Below are 22,375 nucleotides of genomic sequence, written 5' to 3'. Positions count from 1 at the left end.
TGATTTTTTTCTCACTGGAAAATCAGCAAAATTATTATTTTTTGTTTTGTTTTTAAATTTCAGATTGTGTTTTCCTGTAGAGCCTGAAAAACTTTCTTAATTACAGTACAATCCCTCTTAACCGGCCACCTCGGGACTGGACCCATGGCCGGTTGCCGTTTTGGCCGGTTAATCCGACGTATACCTATTTTCATGTAGAAAAATATTTCTAAGGTATGTACTGTACCTCTTCGACGTTCCTGAAGAAACCATATCCACAAGGCTTCATCCACGATTTTGCACACTGGTTTTTTTTCTGGTACAACAACTGGACAGTGTAGTGTAGCGGGTCCACAGTTCAAGTCAAAAAGGCCACTTTTTAAATAAATAATCGCCGCGAGTATGAGTGGCCGATCGGTTCCTGGGGAATTTGTGATGCGGGCGATCCTAGCTGAAGTGCACAGGTGAGTAGAGTCTTCCGCATCTGTAATTGTTCTCTGGAACTACTAATTGCCACATCTGATCCACGTCCCCGTGATAAATAAAAGCGCAAGGCGGCTAGGGGGAGAACAGGAAAGAACGGGAGGTTAATGCAGATAGAAGAAAGCCGGTGTAGGAGAGCGAGAGAGCAGATTCGATGGAGCAAAGGCAGGCAGCTGGGAGGTGAACCCCTGCAGATGAGTGTTTGGCTGACACTCGGTGGGGCTGAAGAAAGCGGTCACTCCAGCTGAGCGATCACAGAGCAGGCGTAACCGGTATTGAAGATGACTGGCCGTTGAAAAGCTGTGGCAGTTGTGGAGGCTTTGGGCTGGTTTAGCCCCAGTGTGAGCACCCTGGCCGCTGGGGAAAGAACCCAAGTCTCGGTCCGGATGGAGCCCGATGTAGCCAGGGATTGGAGGGCTACTGGACCAGTGTGGAAGGCAGCTGCACCTGCAGGTAGGGCGACTCCCCTGTTGCGAAGCCTGATGGGAGAAGCAGGGGAGCCGCCAAGTAGAAAGAAGAAGGCACAGTGGAAAATTCATAAAGGAATATGTAAACGGAAATCACTCTGAAAGTAGGAGCCCTCTCACCTTCCAGGAAAGAAGGAAGTGCATACATATAATATAAAAGAGAACTCAGGATTAAAAAAATGTTTAAAAATTTTTTTTTAATAGGCCGGTTAATCCGTCGGCCAGTTAATGCGAGGCCAGTTAAGAGGGATTGTACTGTAGTTCTTTTTTTTTTTTTTTACCTCATCCATACACTTCATGCTGTATTTTTGTTACTATTATTGCCTTACTTTCTATCTGTTCTATAACATGGAATCATTCATTTTTCAGATTCATTTATTCTAGTATTGGATGTGCAGAAGCAGAGATTAACCTACTTGCCTCTGGTACAAGGCAGGACAAAAAATAAACTTCCATGTCAATGCATAATTATACAGTCATACAGAGTTAATTTAAAGTCAATGATCAACTTAACCTGCACATCTTTACAATATGAGGAAAAAATACACAGGCACAAAATGAATCCATGTAAAAAATAAGTGCAGAGGTTGACGTTTGAACTTAAAACTGCAGCAGTGAGGCAGCATCACTAACTCATGCTCTGTCATACCGTTCAAAGTGAATGTAAAGGGCCCACTATTTCTATATAAATGTCTGAAATGATCATAAAGCTGCAGAAGTACATCTTGCCTATTGTGAAAGGGCTACTGAATGGTTCTGTGAAATAATGAACCATTATTTAGTAATATATTGTGTGCTTTATGATTTAGTAATGTCTTATGAATTTTTTTACTTATATATATACACCCACAGAGTACATAAACATATATGTGTGAATGTAAATTTTGTGTGTATATGTACAGTATATATGTGTATATATACAGTATATATATAATATATACATATTTGTGTATGTGTATCTATCTATATATAATATACAGTACATCTGTACATACAGTATGCATATATTTAGCACACCTTTTCCTTCCTGTAGACTTTAAATAGATACACACTATTAATGGTTTGTCTTGAGAATGCATTGTTACCGCCTTTTTCCTGACCTCTTTTGTAGTTGTGTGCACCTTAGGAAATGAGTCAGGTCCTTTAATGTGTAAATTTTTAAAATAAATGTTTTTGCCTGAATAAATGTCCATAGTGGGTTGCTTAAATATACCGTCATTTACACAAATAGTTGAATACCCCTGTTTGTACCACTGTGTGGACATCACAGTATTTAATTCATTACTTCAGTTTACTTTATAAACCATTTTCTTTCATACAGAACAGTGAAAATGTAAAATTTAATGAAGTGTAAACAGGATTTTGCTTTTTGTAAACTTAAGTAGCCTTGAGCCCCCCACTGGATAGTAAAATGTACTTAGTGTCTAGTTTTCCCATCCATTTATCCACCCACTTTTAAACTTAATTAAACTTGAAGTCTTAGGACTGCAGCAAACATCTGGTGCAATTTAGGAACCGACCTTGGATCGATCGAGCATCACTCATTAGGGTCTACTTGTCTACACTATTATTCTTAATAGTAAAATTAATTTACTGTCTAAATATCTCTCTCTCTCTCTACTATCAGACCAGACTTAATCCAATTCGGGGTTGTTGGGTTTAGGAGCCTCTCCTGACAATATCTGGTGCAAGACTAGAACCAGCGTTGAGCAATAAGTCACTCATACATATACCTTCATACCAGGCCAATGTGAACTACTCTTACAGTATGTGGGGAATAAAGGGGAGTACTTAAAAAACCCAGTCCTAACTCCACATAGATGGGTCAGAGCTCAGATGTTGAACCAGGAACTGTTGAGCTGTGAAGGCTAGAGAAACATAAACTCAAAAGTAAGTGTGGGCTTTGCAAGAGGAGTAAGGCAATATTGTGGGACCAAGCAGAGGGGTACTGAAGGATATACATTTTGCAGATCAACTTGTCATTGTGGTGGACACTGAGAAAGCTTCTTGAATTCAGCAATACAAGAGATATGATATGATGGGCTATGTCAATCAGATAAAATTGTGAGAACCTACCGTGTGTAGCAGTTTAGAAAGAGGAATTTAGCTTACCATCACTGTAGGTAGAGAGAAGGTCAAGAAGGTGAAGCAATTTCATATTGCTTGTTTCAAACAATTCAAGATGGTGAAAAAGTTTCATGCCATACTTATGGTGGCCAAAGCTGAATTCAGAAAAAGAAATCCACAATTGTTAAGTGTATAATGAGGGGTACGTAATGTGAATTGGAAACTGGGAACGATAATTAGAACAAGAGTGGCACAAGATATAAGAATACAAATGTGAGGATGTTGAAGAAAGGAGCAAGTTCAAGACATTTGAAATTGGAACATGGAGGATATCAAGTGGAAAGACCCTAAAATGAAGAAATACATCTTTCTTGTATATTTAACAACTAGCCATCCACATATTAGTGAAATAGGACAATGAGGAGGGTCCTGCCCAGCTCTGTACTCCTGACGTCACTCTTCCCCCTCCCTTTGGACCGCAGCCTCTGTCTTGGATTAGCACGAATATATCACTCTTGCAAGCAAACTATGAGTCTTAGCGCAATGAGAGAAGTTGGAAAATCAACCAGAATGTTCAGGCAAATTATAGAAAACAAAAAAGATTTAAATCCGTTAAATTGTTCTCTCGTTCGCTAACTAAACTGAGTTAAGGTTACACCCCGAGGCAGACGCGTGAGTGAGGAGGGCCCCACCCCCCTCCCTGCAGCCCAATGAGTCTCTCTCGGATTTGTGCTAATAAATCGGTACTGCAAGTGAACTATGATACTCAGCGCGATGAGAAATTTGGAAAATCAACAGAATGTTTAAGCAAATTCTAGAAAAAAACCCGATTTAAATATGTTAAGTAGTTCTCTCGTGAAAAGCAGACAGACATACAAACAGATCTAAGAAAACTATAAGAAATTTTGTGCTTGGACCACGAAATTTTTAAAACTGTTTCTTAGCGAGCACCTATGGGCTAAGGGTAACCTACATTCCAAATCCCAAGTCCTCATGGTTTGTGAGATTTCGTGATGAGTGAGTCAGTGGTATTTGGCTTTTATATTTATAAATTCACAGATTTTGAAAACTACTCTCACATGAAAAAAAGAGCATGAAGCTGGTTTAATAATAATGAAAGGAGCTCTGTGCCATCATGAAACCAAGAATAATGGACAGAAAACTGCTCAAGTTGATTAACTTAAAATTGTGTTTGGGCAGAACACAGATAAACAAGATGAAAACCATATGTTGTTAACTTTTATCTTTAACCAAAACATGTAACCATATTAGTCATATTAAATGTTACTTTGTACTGCAGAAATATAGTTGAACTTATTAGAGTAACTCTGATGAGCAAATTTAGCAGTGAAATAAGCTGTACAGTTAAAGAGTAATCTCTTTCTGTACAGTTTTATGATACAGTCTAACATTGTACTGTAATTACTTTGTTTTATTGCCTGGAAGAATGGCAGTCTTGAGTCAACATCCATCCATTTTCCAAACCAGCTAACCCAGAGCAGCGTCACAGGAAAGCTGGAGCCTATTTCAACAAGACAGGAACAATCCCTGAAAGCCCTGCACACACAATCAGAAACACTCGGGCCAGTGTTAGCTTTGCCAGTTTACCTAACTCTTTGGATTCTGGAAAGAAACTTCATGGACAAGGGAGAAGGGGGAACCCTAGACTGCTAACCCCAGTTTCCTTGCTGCAAGGCAGCAGTGTTACCATTGTGTCAACATAAGCTCCTCAGATCTTTTTCAAATGTAGGCTTCAGTGTTTTTCCTTCTTATATTTTCTAATGTGCACTTTTTATCCAATTTACTTTAAACAGACTTTTTCAAGTTTAAATATTGTTTGGAATTAGTCAAATGATTAGCTTGCATTCCGTACATTTCACAAGTCTGCTTGCTAAACCTGAAACTGTTTATTATAAGTTAAGAAAATTAAGAAACAAAGAATTCTGACACTACTACAACAACATTTAATTATATGGAGAATTTTCAAAGTGCTTTAGAAATAACAATAGACAAAGTTTAATAGGCAGAAAGGAAATCTGTCATGGTTATAGTACCAAATGTTGGTGTCCAATTTGAAAATATGTACTGTGGTCAAATACTGGATGCTGGAGAAGTAAAACTCATGGGGGTCCCGAACCAATATTGATTCATTGGAAATTCTATAGCGATTCAATTATTCTTCAATATCCAGATATGATTCAATGCTCTTGAAGATTTGATACAGTGGCTATCATCTTAATTGTACTATCCTTCATCCTCTACATCTCTGAAGGTTGTTGAAGAGTATTTTAGCTAGTTGGCAGAGGTGCAGGACATCATCAGTTCAGAGAGAATACTTTAATCTATAGTCAAGAACTGACATCATGTTTAGCTGTATTACTCTAGTGAGTTCCTGTATGAGCAAACTTGTTACTCAGGCAAATTACAAGTCATCCAATTTGCAGTACACTTTGTCGTCTTTTCAACTTTCAGCCTGGAGTAAGCTTTTTTCTTTTAGATGGAGAGAATCACTGCGGTGGGCTGGCGCCCTGCCCGGGGTTTGTTTCCTGCCTTGCGCCCTGTGTTGGCTGGGATTGGCTCCAGCAGACCCCCATGACCCTGTTGTTGGGATGTAGTGGGTGGGATAATGGATGGATGGATGGAGAGAATCAATCAAAACCACAACAGATCTGCAGGCTTAGGAGCAAATGTTTCAGTGGTCAGCTTGCAAAAATTAACATGCATTAAGAACAGATGAGCCCTTGTTTGACAAGTAGCCTCTGTACTTTTTCCTGATAATGTTTACTAGCGAAAATCCCATCTCACAAGCAGTCCTTTTTAAAGGTAATGTGAAAGAAAACGGTATTATTTTCTGAATATTGAGATAGGAGTCTGGACTTGCTAGCATTAAGAGTATTAGCCAGATCATACATAGAATTCAGACCGAAGTTTCACATCCTTGCTTCAAGTGCATCCATTCCCTCAAAGCAGATTCTGCCTCAACAGACATGCAAGCATCATATTTGTGAATTACCTCACAGAGAATTTTGTTTCCAAAAATGTTAATATTTTGTTCTTCTTAGCCCATTAATTTAAAGAGATAAACGTAAAGTCAAAAAACTAACAAGGTCAAAATGAAGAGTCAAACTGATCTATCAACGAAGCCAAAACAAAATCAAAATCAAACATTGAGAACAAGAGCAAAGATATGAGATCTGGCAAATCAAAAAAATAGAAGTCTTGAAAGTCGTAACTTGGAATCAAAATGGCTGTTGATGACCTCTAATTGACCCCTCAGTGCCTTGACCCTTAAAGCCACTCCCCTGGAAATCAGGACAACAGAATCTACAAAATGGAGGTGCCAAAAGGACAAACAAAATGGGGTTGCATTAAAATGGTAATGAATTATTAATTTCTCATGATTTGGTGACACAGAGCGAGATGCTGAGGGCTGACACAGAGAGAAATAGAATGTAACAGAGAGAGATCTGCTGACATCATCAGGAGATGCACTTCTCACAGTGTTCAGAGACAAGCGCTGAGCGCCTGACTAAAGGAGTTCTCCATTTAGCACATGCTGCAAGTGCTCACCTCTGAGCTGGCGACTGCGAGTTCACAACTTGCTGCTCACAGTTCACCACAGAGTAAATCTTCAAAGTAAAAAAGAAATCTGCAACAAGTGTGGGATTTGTGCTGTGCGAGACAGAGGGGGCTGATACAGAGAGAGATCAACCGACCTCACCAGGATATGCACCGATCACAGTGTTCAGAGACGAGCGCTGAGTGCCTGACTAAAGGAGTTCTCCATTTAGCTCACGCAGCAACCGCTTGCCTCTAAGGTGAAGACTGAAGGATCGCGACACTCTCTGCTGACAGTTCACCACAGAACAAATCTTTGAACTAAATAAAGCACACTAAACCTCAAATCTGACTTCAGAATTAGAAACCCAAGAGTCAAAACCCTAGAAGAGATATATAACTAGCCAGAATTCATTGAGGAAAAGGCACAAAAAAATATATGAAAAATACCAATCATAACAATGAAGATGGAGCAAAGATTGTTGTCACCTAGTTTTAACAATGCATATCGTGCTTCAAATTCAGAAACTAACAGATCCCCTGTCAGTGTCAGCATCAGCATAAGGAGGTATCGGTGACCTGTGCTGACTCACTAGTTTCAAGTAAAAGTGTAAACTGTCTCACAGGTACCATGAGCTCATCTTTACACTGTCCAGTTGTTAACAGCAAACGTTGACATGTAATAGAGTCCCAGTATCTAGTAAGCTTGCTAAGAAGCAACAAAAACGTTCTCTACAGTTTTATTACATGGCTGAAACTGATGACACCTGATCTTGAATTTATGGTAAATGCCTCCAAATTTTAATTAGTGTTTCATGTCTCCATGCACTTGCTTAGTTTTACAAATAGAATTTCTTTCTTACCATAAAGCCGTTTCAGTACCTCCATTGTTTTTTTTTTTCCTCTTTACCTTTCTGCAATTAGAAACTAAACCTTTACAACACTCTAATTAAATATGCATGGAACTGAGAGATCCATCTTATTTAGAGCAGTTCCCAAGTATGTGAATTAGGGAGTCTCTGTTGGCAATCATTTGTTGTAATTTAGAGACAACTCTTGTGCATGCCAACATTACCAACAGCCCTTTTCGAAACACGCAGACACTAACTTGGTCTTCCATTCCTCACCTAATCCTTTCATTTCAACTCCATCAGCTATATCTTGTGCAGAACCAGCAGAACCTAAATTAATTAAGCCCATTAAAAAAAAAAACAAAAAAAAACTTGATATTCACCTTTTTTGAAAACAGTGATGCGATAAACACTTTCCTGCTCTGATCTGTTGATGTCCTCTGATCCTTCCAAGAATAATTCCCCACAATTCTGCAGACTTTTTCTCATGAACACTGAAGCTGTTTGCAGTAGGAGTTGTATGCATAATTTGTCTTCCATCCACATTAGTGTGATAAGCAGTCCTAACATTAACACTAAACTTCTGCAACAGTGTAGCATCTTGTGTGAAATCACGAATTGGTCATGCATGTTTAGCTTCATGGAAAGTGAGTACAAAGCCATTTTCTGCAGCTTTACTTTTCTTCACTTCACTTCTTCACAAACTGTTCTTCACTTAGTTTGTGTTTCTAATGATCGAGGAACGATTTTCCCATTCAACCTTTTCTCTTTACATAGCTTTAACACTTATACTTTGCTAACGTCATGGACTGCAATTTTTAGCTTCCACACAGTAGGCCTTTTTTCCTTTGGCAAGTGGTGGGGATACACAGATTTGCTCCACAGTTCACTGTTTTCAGCATTAGCCACTCACCAGGGAATCTTTGTTTATTTGGGACAAAAAAAGCTTAGTAGTCTCTGCTTTGACATTGAGCATCTGTTTAGATAACAACCTTTAGGGAGAAATAAATGTGAAGCATAGACAAAGTGTTTTGTTTGAAGGGTTGAAGGAAATAAATGTTGTCAAATAAATTCCTGCCATCAGGTTAAAAAAACACATTGTTTGTTTTCTTTTAAAGCCTTTCCTTCCTGACTGCCTTTTTCTCTCTGCCTTGATTTTGAGCTTGTTGAAGCAGTATCTTGCACTCTGTTGTTCTGTCTCGACTCTTTTAAAAGCACAACCATGCTTTAAAATTTATTGCGATAAAAGGCCCTTTTCAGAATTTGTGATGCGATGGTAATTTGAATTGCATGTAGTGATACAGTAAAATACATTGTATTCTTCATTACAACACATAGAATATCACAAACCCAATGAGGAAGCAGAACCTAGGGACTCAGAGGTGGGCTCCCCCATCTCTGGGACTGAGGTCACCGAGGTGGTCAAAAAACTCTTTGGTGGCAGGGCCCCGGGGGTGGATGAGATACGCCCGGAGTTCCTCAAGGCTCTTGATGTTGTAGGACTGTCTTGGTTGACACGCCTCTGCAACATCGCATGGACATCAGGGACAGTGCCTCTGGATTGGCAGACCGGGGTGGTGGTCCCACTCTTTAAGAAAGGAGATCGGAGGGTGTGTTCCAACTACAGAGGGATCACACTCCTCAGCCTCCCTGGAAAAGTCTATTCAGGGGTCCTGGAGAGGAGGGTCCGTCGGATAGTCGAGCCTCGGATTCAGGAGGAACAGTGTGGTTTTCGTCCTGGTCGCGGAACAGTGGACCAGCTCTATACCCTTAGCAGGGTCCTGGAGGGTGCATGGGAGTTTGCCCAACCAGTCTACATGTGTTTTGTGGACTTGGAAAAGGCATTCGACCGTGTCCCTTGGGGAATCCTGTGGGGGGTACTCCGAGAGTATGGGGTACCGGCCCTCCTGATAAGGGCTGTTCGGTCCCTGTACGATCGGTGCCAGAGCTTGGTCCGCATTGCCGGCAGTAAGTCGAACCCGTTTCCAGTGAGAGTTGGACTCCGCCAGGGCTGCCCTTTGTCACCGATTCTGTTCATAACTTTTATGAACAGAATTTCTAGGTGCAGCCAGGGCGTTGAGGGGGTCCGGTTTGGTGGGCTCAGGATTGGGTCACTGCTTTTTGCAGATGATGTTGTCCTGTTTGTTTCATCAGGCCGTGATCTTCAGCTCTCTCTGGATCGGTTCGCAGCCGAGTGTGAAGCGGCTGGGATGAGAATCAGCACCTCCAAATCCGAGACCATGGTCCTCAACCGGAAAAGGGTGGAGTGCCCTCTCAAGGTTGGTAGCGAGATCCTGCCCCAAGTGGAGGAGTTCAAGTATCTCGGGGTCTTGTTCACGAGTGAGGGAAGAATGGAGCGTGAGATCGACAGGCGGATCGGTGCAGCATCCGCAGTAATGCAGGCGCTGCATCGGTCTGTCGTGGTGAAAAAGGAGCTGAGCCGCAAGGCGAAGCTCTCAATTTACCAGTCGATCTATGTTCCTACCCTCACCTATGGTCATGAACTATGGGTAGTGACCGAAAGAACGAGATCGCGAATACAAGCGGCTGAAATGAGTTTCCTCCGCAGGGTGTCTGGGCTCTCCCTTAAAGATAGGGTGAGAAGGTCAGTCATCCGGGAGGGGCTCAGAGTAGAGCCGCTGCTCCTCCGCATCGAGAGGAGTCAGATGAGGTGGCTCAAGCATCTGATTAGGATGCCTCCTGGACGCCTCCCTGGTGAGGTGTTCCGGGCACGTCTAACCGGGAGGAGGCCCCGGGGAAGACCCAGGACACGCTGGAGGGACTATGTCTCTCGACTGGCCTGGGAACACCTTGGGATTCTCCCAGAAGAGCTAGAAGAAGTGGCCGGGGAGAGGGAAGTCTGGGCATCTCTGCTCAAGCTGCTGCCCCCGCGACCTGACCTCGGATAAGCGGGAGACAATGGATGGATGGATGGATGGAATATCACAAACACTAGCACTACTGTTGAGAATCCTGTTCCAAGTGTGTATAATGTGGGCAACAGATAAACTGATACTGTAACTTAAAAAAAAATAAATGAAGTATTGAAAATAAAAAAAGTGATCAAGGTGGTAGTGGTAATCTTATTCAAATCCATTAAATATCGTGGTGATCTGCCCTCATTAATGTAGCAAAATGAGCACAGAACTAAATTATAGCAAATTCTATTAACAGTTGTAAAGACTCTTAGGACCCGAGATTGAAACCCTGGTGGTCAGACCATCAGCAACTTCTCTCTGTGTGTGCTAGTCACTGGGCTCCAATGAGATTTGGACTTACTCTGTAAGTGTTTTTTATATTCATGTCATTATTTCTACAGTGTTTAAAATTTCCTTTATTAGTCTATAATGTAAGATGTATATGCCACCTGTTGTAATGAAAAACTCCATACATTTTACTAGCACTAACTAGTGACAAATGATTTGGAATGGGCAGGTCAAAAGTTACACCTCTCAGTGTACATGTCAGGAGTTGTAGACATTGTGGACTTCAGTTAGGCTGTTGAATTAATTTTCGATTAGATGACACTTCGGTGCTTAGATTCAAGTAGGGCTGCCACTAACAATTATTTTGTAAACCATATATCAACTGTTTAATCGAATAATCTGACAACTAATTTTGGTAAAATGACTCAAATATGCAAATGAATGTTTTCCTGTATTTGAATTTTTATTGAATACTTGAATGTAACAAACATTAACATTTATTTTAATAGCACATTTTCACACACAGGATGTATCTAAAAGTGCTTTACAATAATAATAAGTAACAAAAAAAATAAATCAATACATGGTTACGTAGTAGAGTCCGTAATAAAATATAAAATTGTATTGTAAGTCTATAAAGAGGAGCACGATGATAAGCTCAGATGGTCAGGAAAAAAACAAAACAAAACTTAAGCATTTTTTTTTTACATTTTTTTTAAATTATAAAGAGTTGGGAGATAGGTACGAGAGTAAATCAAAAAGTAAAGTCAAGCTGAAAATTACATAGTAACTGCAGCAGATAGAACCTGACACAGTACAGCATGTTTGTGATGGCTTATGGGTAGTTTGACCATGCACAGTGCAGTGCTCTGCTGTTTGTTTAGTTGAAGCCAAGATCAAATCACCATGGATGCTTCACTGTAGGTTCACACTTTTGTTGAACAACACACTATAGTGAGATTTCTTTGGACAGATGGACTTCACTGCCAAAGGACAGTGAGCTTTTAGATACAGAGAAAATTGTATATAAATAACTAATTTGTCTGGCTGATGAAAAAGAATTGACTCGGCACTGAAATATTATGTGCTAGTAAGATTACTGTGACAAACTTTAAATATTCTAAACTACAGTATGGAACAAGAAGCCAAGAAACCAAGAGAAAATTGTATAAAGGAACACAAAGCATACCAGTGAAATTCTCTCTTTAGGCCATGATGACATCGAAACCAAACTACTCTCTCTGTCACTAAAGGAGCACTGAGAAAGCAAGCAGCAGGTGCATCTTAGTACACGGGCATTGAGAAACTGGCACACCAAACACAGATAAGAGTATACACATTTCACCGGCTGATAGGCCAGAAATCTCATTAAAACGTGTAAAAGCCAATTACTAATAAATGTTTCATTGGGTACTTTTTTTAGACAAGAATTAAGTGTAGGAGGTATAAGTCATAAGTTTGTCATTTCTTTAAAGAACAAAGAAATAAAAAAGTAGTAGTCAGCTTAGATGTGTATTTTTGTGTTATGAATAAAATGTATTAATTTGTTTGTTGAATCAAGTGTTTAGGTTATATTTTAAAAAGTAGTCTGATGACAGACTGAAACCCCAAAACAGAAAGTGAAGGTGTTTTTGTGTGCTCCTTTACCAATTTACAACCTTTGCTCATAAACTGAAATTCATCTTTTTCCAACACCAGTCACACTTCTGACTTTGCATGACTAAATATCATCATCCTATGCTCTTAAGTGGTTTCTTGTCATTTTTTATTCATTTTTTTTTCTTTTTCAGGTGAAAAATGTGTATCAGAAAAGTTTCATGCCTTTTTTGGAAATGGTTAATTTGACTAACCAGGATGGGATACCCAAGGTACATTTTGTAAAAAAATATTTTACATGTTAGTTCTAGTTTTAGACCAAGTTTTCATCACATTATATTTATGAGCTTATTGTTTATTGTGTGGCTGAATACTATACTTTATGCTCTGTATTGTTGTACATATTAATGTACAGTTAGGTCCATAAATATTTGGAGACAACTTTTTTCTAATTTTGGTTCTGTACTTTACCACAATGGATTTTAAATGAAACAACTCAGATGCAGTTGAAGTGCAGACTTTCAGCTTTAATTCAGTGGGGTGAACAAAACGATTGCATAAAAATGTGAGGCAACTAAAGCATTTTTTTTTAACACAACCCCTTCATTGCGTTGTTTCATTTAAAATTCATTGTGGTAATGTACAGAACCAAAATTAGAAAAAAGTTGTCTCTGTCCAAATATTTATGGACCTAACTGTACCTGGAAAAATTGCCTATCATGTCAGAGCCTTTATCAGGGACTACAGTAGGCAACTGTTTTAAGTGGCAGTCTAGTACTTCAATTTTATTAATCTACATTATCAATGTGGCATTTCCACATATTTATAGTATAGTAAAAGAATGTTCTCCACAAAGTATTCAGTACTGTTAAATGGTTTTAAAAATATTTACAGTATTTACATATGCATTCTATGGCTGATGGAAGGATCTCGGCAAAATATGAATTAAGATGTTGTGTGGGGTGCCTTAAAAAAATAAAATCAACGCCCAACATGAATGATTGGCACATCCTGCAATTTGTATCAGTCCCAATGGGAATTATTTGTGAATCAAACATTATGTTTAACAGTGCTGCTCAAATTAAAATTATAAGCCATTAAAAAATCTAAGCCCAAAACCAGAAATTTAGCAATTTGTAAGCGTTTTTCATCCCCCAATGTAATCAGTTGATCCTTCTCTGGCAGCTGTTCATTTTGGAGAAGTCTGTATTTATTTTGCCTAATGTGACAGACCAAGATTTGCCCATTCCTCCTTGCACAATTACTCAAGCTGTGCCAAGTTAACTTGTGAGCAATTGTGGCCAGCAATTTGTAGGTCTTGTCATAGATGTTTGAAGGATTTAAAGTTGGGATTCTGAATCAGGCCATTTAAGTACATTTTTTTCCACTGTAAGCCACTCCATTGTTGCTTTGGTAGTGTGCTTTGGGTCATTGTCCTGTGCTCCTCTCCATGTATTATGCAGCATTTTCATTCCTATCAGTGCTGACCACATTGCCAGTCCCTGCTTTTGAAAAGTATTTCATAACATGATTCTGCTACCACCTTATTTTCCAGTGGGTGATTGTATTAGCTGGCTAATGTGCAGTGTTAGATTTATGCCATTCATAATGATAAGTGTTAAGTCAAAAAATTCTACTTCAGTCTCATCATTCCACAAGACTTTCTGCCTCATCTTTTCTGTATCTTCCAAGTGATCTTTTGCAAATTTGTTATGAGCAATGAAGTGTTTTTTCAGCCTAGGATGTCTTCCTTGCTCTTCTTCCATAAAGGCCCTTCTAATGAAATGCCTTGGAGATTGACTGAGTTGTGGAAGTGAACTTAACAGAGAGACCATTGGAGTCATAGTAATCTCTCTATAAGTGCAGTTCTTGTTTGGGGACTAAGTTTAGAGGAGCTGCCTGTCCTAGACGGTGTGTCTGTAGCTTTTTTTTTTCCATATCTGTATGATGGACAACACTGAGATCTGAGGAATGTTCAGTGCCTATCACACATGGGAAGAAGAAATAATAGATTTGAATACACAGTGATTTCTGAAACTTGAAAGTACAGCATATGCAAAGGACCTAGAAGTCGTAGTTGTCTTGTCAATGTCTATTTTCAGGCCTAGTACAAAAAACATTAAGAAGGCTAATAGGATTAGGATAGCATGGTGTGCCGAGTACAAGTCCTGGGAAGTTATACTTAAGCTGTATAATGCACAGGTAAGCCTTCCTGTTGAGTGCTGTGAGCAGTTCTGGAGTTCATATTACAAGGAAGACACAGCAGACACTCTAGAGGAGAGTTACTAGGTTGATCCCAGGACTATGAGGAATGAGATATGAAGAAAAGTCTATAGGAGCTGAACCTCTTCAGTTTAACCAAGTAACGATTGGGATATGACATGATTGAAGTTTTTAAAATTATGCTTTAACAAAAACAAAGAGAACACTGGTGTAAACTTGTAAAAGTAGGTTTTGCACAAGTAGTACAATGTTTTTTTTTTCACACAGTGAACTACAGACTCCTGGAATAAATTGCCAAGTAGTTTGGAAGAAAGTAAGACTTAGAAAACTTAATATGATGTTAACCTTGGAAAAGTTAGGAGAATAGAATTGTTGGGCTTTGTTTTAGCTGAGTGGTCTGTACTCATCAAAATTATTCTAACTCAGTGAACAGATGAATCTAAGTGCCCCTTGTCACCCTTTTTTATTTATCTTTAGAATATCGTCCACATACTTTTGTATACTATATATTCAGACAGTATTTTGAATGTGAAACATTTTAATCTCAGTTATTGGTTAACAGCGCTACTACTAACATAAGTATTCCTCTTATAAGGATCCATCCTGAGCTAAATGTAGTAGATATGCAAATGTATTACATACTATGGGTGTAAGAAAAAAATCGATCTACTTGAGTATTGCAATGTTATGTTTTGTGATACATACAAATTCTGAAAAACTTTGTATCAATTTTTAATTATTGGCTTACATGTGAAGAGTCAAGGAACACAGTGGTTCATTTCACATTGTTTTTAAACCCCTGAATGCTAGGTTGTGTTATAATTTATCTTCAGCTAAAGTAACGTTAACTGAGTTAGGAAATAGCTCAAGGACACACCAGTGATGTATGTAGGCTTTCAATACGCATGCATGCACGGATCGGGTAGTGACAGACCTAGTCTACTAGTAACGTTACCATTGATGTCTGAATCCAGAGGTGTTAGACTGGCACCTGTGGCTTACAGAGTGGAAGAGTGGGCTCATTTTGATTTCCACAAGAAAGACGGCACTAAGATCAACAAGAGGCATGCAGTCTCCAAAATTTAATGGAGCAGCAAAGGGCAAACATTAAATAAGTGGGTCCCTCAACTCAATTTGGAACAAATTCACACGCCAAAGTTAGTACCAACCTCACCTCGTGCAACCAAAACAACTCGGTCAATATTCAATTTCACTTGTAAAGATATGTGCCCTCAGTGTTGTAGAGAGTGAAGGCTCAGTTATTTAGAGTAGCAAAACATTTCCTGTGCATTTCTGGCACAACTGTTTCTGCGGAGAGAGTTTTCTCCACCGCAGGAGAGGAGCATGTTGACCAGCACATCTTCCTCCACAAAAATGTTGACATTAAAAAATAATCACAGACATACATACAAACTGTAATAACATCCAAGTTAAGGATCTGAGAATGTTCATCATCTCTATATATTTTTTTTTGTTTACATTTGTTTAATATTTTCTTTAGGAATCCTGCAGGCACTTTTAATTTTCATTGATATAGGCAGATGTAATTCCTTTGTTTAGAATGCAGAAATAGTGTTATGATGGATGTTACAGGGACCATCCATTTTCTTTTATTAACTACTTGAGAAATACTGTAGCATACTGTGAACCTTTAAAGCAGGATCTAAAAGTATAAGCACATTTATTTTTTGTTCTGATACAGACACATGTTAATTCTTTTGCTCAGACTGCGCAAAAAGTAGTGCTATGATGTTTGAATTTACAGGGACTGTGGAAAATGCAGATTCAGATCCCATTGTTCTGACTGCCTAAAAAACTAATCTTTTTTTTTTTACTCAGGTTTTATGCATATGGTGTGTGTTCTTTATACTATGACAGATTTTAAAAACTTGCAATATAATGCCTTGCTTACAGTATCGCAAAATATCACAGTATATTGAATTGTAACCCCTGTGTCATGATACATCTCGTATTTCTTGACAATAAACAGTCCTACTACATGCCACAACTGAGTATTCCCTGTCTTATGGAGATTGCTGAGATAATTCAAAATACATTTCCACAATTTAAAAAGATGATACCGTAAACTAGAGGAACTGAGTGTGAAGTTACTTTCAAATGAGACTGCAGTGTTGATGTTGCTAACTTTTTAAATTATAGTTTTATAGTATCGGATACTCTTGCAGGACTGGTAAGGAGAGCTATTAGCTGACTTAATGGCCATGTCAGAACTGCCAGTTAAATGTGGTTTTAGTAATCCTCTGGAATTGGCAACTTCTACAGCAAGCACAGTGAAATTTATCACAGACACCTCAAGTAGTGAGTCAGATACAGTGTGTAACAATAATATAAGTTTTGTAGGTGCTGAATGTAATGGAAACACTTTATTCATTGTCATTGTGTGCCAACCTCGGGCAGACTTTTAAACAATTTTCTGTGACGTTGAAATCAGAACTAAATTTTCTTGTAGTTATACAAATTTTGTATTTTTTTTTTTTTTTTTACTACTTTTGGAGTTACTCCATGTTTTAAATGGCTGGGTTACAGCTAAGTATTACGACAAAGCAAGGTATGTTCTGCAATTTGATGGGACTCTTAATCATGGACAATACCTCAAAAAAAATCAATTTGTGATGGTGAAGTGCAAACTAGGTATGTAAGTCCTGACTTTACAGACCATGTTAGATTAGAGGAAAAGTGGGACACGGGGAATGACTTAAAATACCACTGTTAGAAATTCCAAAAATGATTATAGAGACTTGTTCATAAAAGTACATATATTTAGCAAAGGAAATTTAGAAAGAAGTCATGAAAAAGTGTTAGAATTTGTTCCAAAAAATGATTGGAATCTTTTATCATGCTTGTACTTTCCAATAAAGTATATGGTCTAGAGAAGCAGTCCACATCATCTGAGCAGTTGGATTATTAAAATGAAATCAAATGTTCTTAACTACTAATTTAAAGAGCAATTTAAAACACATGTGTAGTGTGTATTTTGGAAACCTTTTTGAAACATTCCGATATCTTAAAATGTTGTTTTTTTCTTTCATTTTAAAGGAAGAAGAATTTTCTAAGCAATATGAAGCACTATATATGAAGAACAAGGATATAGATGCAAGATTATTCCTGGATCAGGATGAAACATTACTTCGTTCGAAGACTGAAGAGTAATGTGTCAATTTACACCTTTATATTCGTTTCACTCAGTCTTTATGAAGCAGTATGTAAGACCACAAGATAACTGAGCTATCAAGATTGCAATGCAATATCAAATTTAACAGCTGAAAAGTGTAATGAAAAGAAAAAAATCTTGCATAATCAAGAATCACACCATTGGCAAATGTAACTTCTCATAATGTCAGATAGACTCCAATGAGATAAAAAGTATTTTGTGTGTGTATGTGTCCACCACTTGAGTAAACCAACAATAACATTCACAGCCATTGTTCATGTCCAGTATATGAACACTCTTTTATTATTGGTACGAAACTCTTCCATGTTGTATGAATTGGTTTTACATTTTTTAGTACCTTACCTGTTTGTGAAATTAACTTTGTGGACTGTAATCACAAACTTAGATTATATTACTGCATTTACTGGCAGATATACAATTCAGTGAAATATCAACCTATGAGAGGTGTTCAATAATTTATCTACCTCAGTAGAAAGAAAAGAGTTTTCACAAACATTTTTATTTTACTTTTCAATGTAGTCCCCTAATAGCTCCATACACGTCATTCACTTTTCCTGCAAAGACTTTAACCCCTTTGAAAAAAAAAATCTTCTGTATGACCTTCAAACCAGGATGTCACAGCTGCCTTGCGGAAGACAGCTTGTGATTGACGTGACATGTGAATCGGCACATTGTCATGAAGAAGCTTACTTGATTCGCACAAGGACTGTCCTGATGTCCCCTCTCTCGCACTGAGCCACAACTGTGCATGAGTAACCTTGAGATGATGTCACAACCTGCCCAGACTAGTTTCAGCATAAATTATTGAACACACCTCGTAATTGTTTATTTTCACAAAATCCTTTTCTGTGAAGTACATGTGAAGAGGTCCATTCTTCTTTTTTGTTACCCCTTCTCTCCAACTCTTTATTAGCAGAAATCACTTAAAAAGAATAATATAGTACATGCAGATGTTTAGCAGTGAAATTGTTTGCACTGTTAATGTTTCTACTGGTTTTAGTTCTCAAAAGACCTTCACCTGAAGGTTACATATTGCCTATGTTCATTTATTGATTTTACCAGAAACAAAAGTTAGCAGTGAATATTTATTTTTGTCAATTTTGCTGCCAAAGTTTGACCTCTCTATAAGAACTAAGAAAGCTATGACATATCCTACCGGTGGTTGAAGCTGTTGTCCTGTGAGGCACCTGTAATGGAAGCTGTTGACTCTAAGAAACTTGTCTTCAGTTGAGCTTTGTGTCTGCCAGACCTGTTCCTGTCAGAGTTTCCAAGTTCCTTTTGATGGTGTAGGAAGCTGCTTACTAACGCCTTAGCTTTTTTTGCAGTTTCTCTAAAGGAAGGACCAACACTTTTAACAGTTTGTCACAAACTTGATCACAAGTCATAACAAGGTTTGGGGCAGCCACCTGTATAATTGTTATCCTGGCTGCAAAACTGTAAAAATGTTACACAGCACTGATGTGCAGAAAACAGAATCAAAAACAGAACTGAGGGAACAGGGGAAAGGTGGAGACTTTTAAAGGGGAAGACAGGAAGTGAGGTCAGAGGGGTCGGGCTCATAAGGGTCTTCAGCCATAGGCTCGAGCCCGGACGTGACGTCACAGGGGCCAGAGCCGGCAAGTTCTTCTTCCATAGGCTCGGACCTAAAAGTGATGTCAAGAGGGCCAGGTGGAATCCCCCGTGAATTTTCTGCAGGAAAAGGAGAAAAAGAGTCGGTACACTCTGTCACATCCAAGTCTGATTCGGAATTGCCCTTACTCAAGCCCTTTAGCTGCCTCCCATGCGCACGTGTGTGACAGGTTATAATGGTTGGCTTTTGTTCCTTTGTTGATTGATATTATCTCACAATTATGATACTGTAGAAGTATACAACTTTCTGCTTCATTGTCCAAATAGTGCTTCAGAGGGTGTAACAACACTGATGGATTGTAAATAGTGAACAAAATTTGGGACACCTATAGGAATTGTCTGCGGTGGGTTGGCACCCTGCCCGGGATTGGTTCCTGCCTTGTGCCCTGTGTTGGTTGGGATTGGCTCCAGCAGACCCCCGTGACCCTGTGTTTGGATTCAGCGGGTTGGAAAATGGATGGATGGATGGATATAGGAATTGTTTGAATCAACTTTCAAGGTTCAATTAACTCAAGGTTCAATTGAATCAAACTTCAATTGATTGTTGCAGAAAGCTGTAGGTTTGGTCCTGAAAAAGACCTTTTTGTGTAACTGTGAAAATTAAATTATTATTCAGTTTTTGATACCCTAAAGCTTTTTTTCTTAAACACTGGCAATTTACCACTTACCTTTATACCATTTCAGGTTATACCTGGACTTGACCTTCTTAAATTTCAATAAAAACAGGAAGTAGTAGAGTGTTGTACCGTGTCAGCCATTATGGATGCAATGAGAAGTCAAGCAAAATGACACCTTTTATTGACTAATTGAACAGATTACAATATGCAAGCTTTCGAGACATCTTAGGCCTCTTGTTCAGAGAGGATGTAATCCACCTGCCTGAAGAAAGGGCCTCAGTTGTCTCAAAAGCTTGCATATTGTAATCTGTTCAGTGAGCCAATTAAAGGTGCCATTTTGCTTGACTTCTCATTGCAATAAAAACAGGAACATGGGATGTTCTAAAATGTCTGACTGGTAGTGTAATTAAATATCCAATTTAAAACAAAAAAGGATGAAATATTAAAGTGAATTATTTGTAATATTCTCAGACTTGCCTAATTCAGTTCAAAGGTCTACGTAGCCAATGTCTATCCAGGACACAAGGCAAAGAGGGAGCAGGGACTGGACTACAGGACAGTTGATTGCAGGTGATACTGTCGTACATGCACTCACTCACTCACCTGCTCACACAGAGCCAATTTAGAGCCATCAGTGAAACTAATCTGCAAGATTTGGGAGGAAGACTAGAGTACCAAGTGAAAAATCCATGTAGACACTGTGAATATGTGCAACTTCCATACAGACGATGATATGGTATGAAATTTAAATTGAGAAATCTGAATCCATGAGTTGGCAACAATAACCACTGCATAATCATGCTGCTGTAATGTACTTGTAAGACTTTCATAATTGTGATGACTCAAATAAAAGCGTGATGACTGTAGTGTTTTAAATATGCTTGTAGATGACAGACAGCAAGTTGTTTTCTCACAGATTCAGGTGTTGCTGCCCATGAGGAGGTTGCATTCTAAATGGAAATAGAAAATCTTGAGTTTCCTAAATTGTTTTAGAAAGTTGCTTTTAGTTCTGAGAATTATTGTTGTACTGTTTTATAAGATCATTTCTCTTTTTTTAAGAAATATTTTTCAGTAGTGAAAGTAATTATTTGCTTGCCTCTCTGGGGAAATGCAGTTGTTGGTTTATTTTCAGTCTTTCTTATTACCATCCATATTGTTGGCTAAGAAATGCCTAATAATTACTTGCACTTTCCACTGAATCCTATTTTCTTATTCTGCAGTTTTATTAATTATCTATATAGAGAGTATATGGTCATCTTCAACAATACTACTCATTTTCTTTTGGAACAAAGATTAAGGTGGCTTCCTAAAATACACACTTTCATGTCTTTGATAGTGCTGTATTTTTAATAATAACATTGTTAAGCTGCATTTGAGTTCTTTATTTTTTGTGCTCTGCTTTTGAGGCTGAACAGATTTAAATACAAGAGACTGGACAGGTTTTTAGTAGTTTTAAGAATCTTTTCTTTTTTATTTATGAAAAAATGAATAGAATGTGTATTCATTAGTAGACTATATTTGAATTATCTATGGTGAACATTCTGTATTCTTAAAATATTTTGATTTTTTTTTTTTTTTTTTTTTTAAAAACTTACAGGCTACTGCTGGAACAAACACCCAAGAAGAATTGCTTAGACGATGACTCCAATCTGATTCCTCCTCAGACCCCTGTAAGGTAAGTTATCCTTTCACTGAATTCTAAATCAGACAACATATACTTAAGTGTTTCAATCTTAATAAGTGAATCTCCTTCTATAAGTGGTTCATTTGGATTGGTAAAATTTACTATATTTATACCTTCTTATGCACATTTCCAAATATAGGTGGGTCTTAGGTTTCAGAAATTCTGCAGATACGAACAAGCGCACAAATCCTCAAGTAGTTCTTTTCTACTGAGTTTTAATTACTTTTCATCTACAGCCGTGTTTCTTAAACTTTTATCTTCTTGCAACGCAATCTTGCCCTTCTTGGTGTCTTTGCAACCCAGTCTATGATTTGGGAGGGCAGGGGTTCCTTTGGGTTGTCTGGTTCCCCCTTCGAGAATCACCGCTGACAATCATAGAGGTGCAATATTGATTGCTTAAACTGCCTGCGGAGACCCATAGTGAGACACCTTCCACACCATATGCGACCATTCCCTATTGAATACAATGGTGAGTCACAACTCTCTGTGATCCAAAAAGCTAGCAACCTGTAGTTTAAAAAAACATTTTCTGAAGACATGTTTTTTTTCACTTGTCATAACTAGCTTACTTCTTTTATATAGATGAATATGAAGCAGCCATTAAAAATGCTAGAGAGAATAGTACTGCACACTACAGCCTTTACTGCCATTTTCAATCATCCTGTGATTTTTTTTTGCATAAAATGTCACTGTTTGCTGAATGTAACAGGTGGCAGGTGCTGTAAACTCAGTCACACAGGTAGGCAGCTCCATCAGTAACTGGCAGTTTAATTAGACTGGTAGAACCTGCTGCTTGAGAAGAATGTGCCCCAGTAGTGCTGT

General features: G+C 38.4%; 1 protein-coding gene across 1 annotated transcript in view; it reads left to right on the top strand.

Moving 5' to 3' along the window:
• Positions 1-22,375, top strand: part of rb1 (retinoblastoma 1) — a 323,190-nt gene that overhangs the window by 72,987 nt on the left and 227,828 nt on the right. The window contains exons 9-11 of the mRNA XM_028799245.2: positions 12,402-12,479; positions 17,488-17,597; positions 21,467-21,544. Of these exons, the coding sequence (XP_028655078.2) occupies positions 12,402-12,479; positions 17,488-17,597; positions 21,467-21,544 (266 nt within the window). The remainder of the gene's footprint in view (positions 1-12,401; positions 12,480-17,487; positions 17,598-21,466; positions 21,545-22,375) is intronic.

This window comes from Erpetoichthys calabaricus, chromosome 4, assembly GCF_900747795.2.
Source record: "Erpetoichthys calabaricus chromosome 4, fErpCal1.3, whole genome shotgun sequence".
NCBI classification, from domain to species: domain Eukaryota; kingdom Metazoa; phylum Chordata; class Cladistia; order Polypteriformes; family Polypteridae; genus Erpetoichthys; species Erpetoichthys calabaricus.
This window is presented reverse-complemented; position numbering and strand designations above follow the sequence as displayed.